Source organism: Petaurus breviceps, unplaced genomic scaffold, assembly GCF_028583685.1.
Source record: "Petaurus breviceps papuanus isolate PSGF00001 unplaced genomic scaffold, PetGlider_PUasm1.0 38, whole genome shotgun sequence".
NCBI lineage: Eukaryota > Metazoa > Chordata > Mammalia > Diprotodontia > Petauridae > Petaurus > Petaurus breviceps.
The window spans coordinates 67,928,824-67,934,823 of record NW_027186304.1 but is presented as its reverse complement, the minus strand read 5'-3'; the positions used below and the strand labels follow the sequence as shown (position 1 = coordinate 67,934,823).

The window sequence follows — 6,000 nt, the reverse complement described above, 5'->3', positions numbered from 1 at the left end:
CCCTGTCCCTAAGGAGATAAGGCAGGCACACAAACAGCTGTAATGCAAGGTATAAATGTGAACGTAGAGTGAGAAGTTAATGGAGCTTTGCTGGGTCAGAGGAGAGAAACTACATCAAGGTGGGAGGATCAGGGAAGTCTTCATCAAGGAGTTATTGAGGTGAACCTTGAAGAATAAGAATTTTATAAGAGGGAGAGTGGTATGGGCAAGAAGAAGTAGGCCAGCATATATCATGGTACCATTTACAGACTTTGGGAATTCAGGAAGAACAGCATGTTTGGGGACTAAGTTAAGGAGTTCAGCTTGAGTTATAATCGAGTTTGAGGCACTGGTAAACTTCCACTTGGAGGTATAATTAGTCATTTAGAAATGCTGATTCAGAGCACAAGGGAGAGGTTAGGGCTGAAAATAAAGATTTGGAGATACATACATATAGATATATATGTATACATACACACATACACACGTGCTTTAAGGTTTACAAAATATTTAATAAATATCATCTCATTTTATCCTCACAACAACTCTGGGAACTAGATACTGTTTTTATCATCCCCATTTTATGGAAGAAAACAAGGAAGGACTTTGGTGACATTCTGATATTTAAAAGGCAGGCATGTAGAAATTAGTTTAGCTTCACTTTGCTTAATGCAAGAGGACTGAACTAGAAATAACAGGTAGAAATTATGGAGAGGTTGCTCTATTTATCAAATAATTTAAGTTGTTCAAAAGTAGAATGGGCTGCCTTAAAAGATCATAGGCTTCTCTTCATTGGAAGTCTTAAGACAGAACCAGGATGGCACTTGTCAAGGATGGTTGTAAAGTGATCCCTATTCCAATATGAAATGGACTAAACTTCTGAAATCTCTTCCAACTCTGAGATTATGTGAGTCTGAGATTGTCAAAAGAAAGAATAGCAAAAAGAAAAGAAGAAAACTGAGGACAGAGGACTAAGAAGTATCCCTTTTAGGGAGTAGGAAAAGGAAGAGTCATCCAAAGAGAGTGATAAGTAATAGTCAATGAGTCAGGAGAAGGACCAGAAAAATGCAGTAAATTTAATAAACAGAAGCAATTTTGGCCAATATACATAACTTTCCTTTGAGGCAAGAAATACAATTCTTTAAATAGAAAACTTAATTTATATTTGCCATTTGGGGGGATAAAAAAATGTGTGGGAATTCACTGATTTCTATGAAAAAAAAAGCAAATTCATACAGCAGTGCATCTGGGCTCTCCTGAATTACTTATTGCTGTTATAAATTTATCATGAATGTATTTATTTAAGTCAAATTTATTTACATAAATTTTCTTGTGCCAACAACATTGAAATAACAGCTATTATACACTAAATTCCAATTCCTGGGGTGATTATGTGAGTACATCTGAAAAACAAGGCTTATGTGTGTGAGATTTTATACACACACACACACACACACACACACACACACACACACACACTTCCTATGTTCAAATCTGACCTCAGACACTTCCTATTAGCATTATCCTGGGCAAGTAACTTAACTTCTGTTTGCCTCAGTTTCCTCAACTGTAAAAGTGTAATTTTAATAAGTACCTATCTTTCCAGGGTTGTTGTGGGGATCAAATGTGATATTTGTAAAGAACACAACACAGTGCTTGTCACACAGAAAGTACAATATAAATGCTTATTTCACACATACACACATACTTTATGCTGCAGAGAAGCATAATGGAAACCTTTTCAATTGCTTTCACCCCATATGTATCAATCATAGAAAAAGTGCAACTGTCCTCTCCTAGAGTAAAAAACAGTTGGAAAGCATTATGTAAATTGAATTTTTAGTTGAAAAACTGAACCTACTTTCAACTCATTATTAACATTATGTAATCCTCTCTTCCTTATGTGAAATATAATTCAATAGTCAGTTAACAAACATCTATAAGTGGCAGAGCAGATAGAGTACCACACCTGGAGTCAGGACAACCTGAGTTCAAATTTAACTTGAGACAGCGGTATGATGCTGGTCAAGTCATTTAACCTTTGCCTCAGTTTCCTCATCCATAAAATGAGGGTGATAAAAATGTTACCTGGTTCCGAGAGTTGTGAGGATAAAATGAGTTAATATTTATTAAACATTTTGTAAACCTTAAAGCACTAGTGTATATGTGTGTATGCTAGTTGTAAATTCTAGTTGTTCTTATAATATAAATGCTAGTTATTATATGTTACAAATGACTAGTCAAATACCTGTAAAAGAGACTATAGTTTTAACTTTTCTGCTAATAAAGAAAATAGGAAAGAAAATTTTCAAAAACATTTAGAGAAAGACTGGATTAGAAATTATATCTCATAAAATGACTCTGATCCTACTATCCTTGTGTGAAAAAGAAATTACATCTTTTATGTTGATAATTCAGGTGGTAGTTTGAAATATTTGTCTTTATTTAAAGAGACTCTTTCAGCATTGACAGGACATTAGAAATATGTCACAATTAGAAAATTCATCCAAGAGGTAGAAATTTTTGGCATTCATTTGCATGTACTCTGCATGAAGCATTACTGAGTCTAGAGATCCCTATGTTTCAACCAAATAGAACATGTATCTGATTTTTTTAACAGTTCCCAAATATGGTTTGATATCACTTTCTATGTGCCAGGCACTGTGATAATTAAGTACTTTACAAATACTATATCATTTGATCCTCATAACAACCCTGGCAAGGTAGGTCCTATTATTATACCCATTTTACAGTTCTAGAAACTCAGGCCAATAAAGGTTAAGTGATTTGCCCAGCGTCACATACCTAGTAAGTGTCTGAAGTCAAGTTTGAACTCACATCTTCCTGATTCAAGGCCTAGCTTCTACATTAGTATGGAGTTTGCAGTTTTCTCAGAGTCAACATACATATGCATCATTATCCTTATTGTTATTTCCATTGAATTTTCTCACTTTATTGGCCAGAACATTGTTGTTGTTGCTTTTTAATTGCTACCAGAGTTGTAGCTTGACTTATGAAAATGAAGGGTTTTTTGTAGTCCTGTTATCATTTTGCATGATAAACCAGTTATTATAATTTGAGTATTGGTTGGTTGTTGGTCATGGTGATCAGGAAGAATAAAAATAGGCCTTTTCAAGCTCAGCTCATCCTGCAGTGCTGAAAGTAGCAAGAAACTTATTTTGAGTTATAAACTGAATAAATATGACTTGGAGGCCACAGTATGAGGGCACATAACCATTTTCAAGGCCTTGTTTTTTGACAAAGTGACTTATTTCTCCAGGGGGGCATTTTAGCATTTTTCTCCAGCTAGTTTCACCTTTGACCAGTTACTTTGTCAACCTCTCCTCCCCCTGCAAAATTAGTAGGTAGATTCATGACTGTGGGTAATTCTTGTTTGTTTTTCCTCCCTAGTTCAGAATTGTCAATATATTATGATGGGGAAACTCTGAGATACAAACTTGTCCCACCTTTGTCCATAATTCAGATGAGGAACTCATCTGTCATTTGCAATCCTAAAGAATTGTCTGGGGCACTTCGAGGTTAAGTGACTTGCCTATAGTCACATAGCAGAGGGAGGACTTGAACCCAGGTCTTATTGATTTCAAGGCCTGCCCTTCATCCACTACACCAAAGAAAAACACCTACAAGCTAATTCTGAACAATTTTCTGGTTTTCAGTAGAATGAATTTAGTTTATAAGTCAATTAAAAGGTCATTAGGAAATTAGTATATGACTGTGTGGAAAATTTTTAAGGCAAAATTACAGTAATTTATGATGGAGTCTCAAAATTAGGAAAGAGGTTATTTTTATTCAAATCATTATGGAGAACAATTCATCACTAACTACTTAAAGATTTTTTTTTTAAAAATGAGCTTTGCAGTGAGTTACTTTAAAGATATGTTAATATGGTTCATTGCAATTTAAGTAATCTATTTCAGCAATCTATTCCTCAGAACTCATTTCGACAATTCCTGTTCTCTCATTGTAGATGTTGTGGTCAATTATCTTGGTGCCACTGGGAATAAAAATATATACCAAAAATGTCACCCATAAGAGAAGACAAAAATGAACTTTCATAAAGTACACTACATTATCTGATTCAGAGTAGAACAATAGTGCTACTCTCTTATTTTCACATAATCCGAAAAGTCAGCAACTTAGTAGAATTTAAAGAGGGGGGGAATCTATTATTTTGGAGGTAATATGACATCTGGAATAAGAAAGGCAAAATGGAAAAGTAAAAGAACAGGGTGGCTAGGTGGTGCAGTGAATAGAGCGATGGCCCTGGAGTCAGGAGGACCTGAGTTCAAATCCAGCCTCAGACACTTAACACAAAAACTAGCCATGTGACCTTGGGCAAGTCACTTACCAAATGCCCTCCAAAAAGCACAAAACAAAAAAGAAAGAAAAGTGGGCCAGGGTAACGAGACCCTAGTTCAAGTGCTTGTTTTATAGCTAGAATAGCCATGTAACCTCAGATAAATCCCATCACCTCTCTGAACCTCAGTTTCTTCATCTGAAAGATGAAAATATTTGTGCTACTTGACTCACAGTGTTGATTATAAGTATAGCAGATTGTAAATTGTAAAGTACTGTATAAAATAAAACAAGATCAAGTGTGTACAGAGACTTATTATTTGAGTAATGCCCTGTTGGTAAAGTGACATGAAGAAATTCTCTTATTTAGGTCAGAGAACCAAGAATGTAGTCCAACCCAATGAGCATCATTAAGTGTTTACAATGTACAAGGATGTTGAATGGTATGCGTGCTCCTGAGTATAAGAACAAGTGCTCCTGAACATAGAAATCAGCCTGTGTGCTTGTCAATCTTAAATACTATTTTTGTCTGTTTTCTCCACAGAGTTACAGTGAACCTGCTGATGTTAAAACATCCCAGCCTCCTCAGCTGATTAATTCTAAGCAGTCAGTGTTCCATGGGCCTGCCCAAGCTCATTCAGCTCTCTACCTAAGTTCCCACTATCACCAGCAGCCGGGAATGAATCCTCATGTAACTGCCATGCACCCTAGTCTCCCCAGGAACATAGCACCGAAACCTAATAACCAAATGCCAGTGACTGTCTCTATAGCCAACATGGCGGTGTCTCCTCCTCCTCCCCTTCAGATCAGCCCACCTCTTCACCAGCATCTCAATATACAGCAACACCAGCCAATCACAATGCAGCAGTCAATTGGAAACCAACTACCAATGCAGGTCCAGTCTGCCTTACATTCACCCACAATGCAACAAGTAAGTATTATTTTGCTAACTCTTGACTGTAGCCTCTTTTGTTAACCACAGAATGAGATTATTTATTATAATAAGTGGAAAAGGACTTTTTTTCTGTTCTGCAAAATAGGTTTATTGTGCTTTTATGGCATGTCAGTGTAACAGAAGCTTAAGAAGTAAAAGTAAGGCTGAATAATAAAAAGTACAGATACAGAAAGGGAGAACTGTTAGTATTCAATAAATGTAGTTCTGCTCTTTGGAAAAATAGAGTGATAAGAGTGTGGTACATCATAAAGTCACAGGAATTCTGTGACTTTATTAATTCAAAAGCATGGGTTCCTTCCTACAGAATCTATTTTATTGCACATTTCCTTCCAAACTCCATGCCACGTGCTTGTTTTGTGTTTCTGGGATTAGCAACACTTGCTTTTAAAAGATGCTAAAGATCCTCAAGCTTCCATCTAAGTAAGGAATTCTTAACCTTTTTGATGTCATGGACCCCTTTTGTAATCTGGTGAAGACAGTGAACCCCTTCTCAGGATCATGTTTTTAAATGTATAAATAAAATACATAGAATCATGAAGGGAATCAATTATAGTGAAATAGTGATAAAAAAAAACAAAAAGAGATGTTTATAGACTATCTCTGATTTAGGTAGAAAAGTCTATTATCGTTTAATAATATGGGTGAGTGAGCTCAAAGCCTGGGATGTTTCTATGAGTCTTATATACATGATGCAGGTAAGGTCCTAGCTAGGCTGAAGAATATTCAATCTTTGCCTCTTGGGTTTAGTT

At 35.9% G+C, this 6,000-nt stretch overlaps 1 protein-coding gene across 2 annotated transcripts in view; it reads left to right on the top strand.

Annotated features, from left to right (window-relative positions):
• The window catches only part of TOX (thymocyte selection associated high mobility group box), a 387,018-nt gene that overhangs the window by 368,119 nt on the left and 12,899 nt on the right, over window positions 1-6,000 (top strand). For both annotated transcript variants that reach the window (XM_069099996.1, XM_069099995.1), the window contains one exon: window positions 4,841-5,227. In XM_069099996.1, the coding sequence (XP_068956097.1) occupies window positions 4,841-5,227 (387 nt within the window). The remainder of the gene's footprint in view (window positions 1-4,840; window positions 5,228-6,000) is intronic.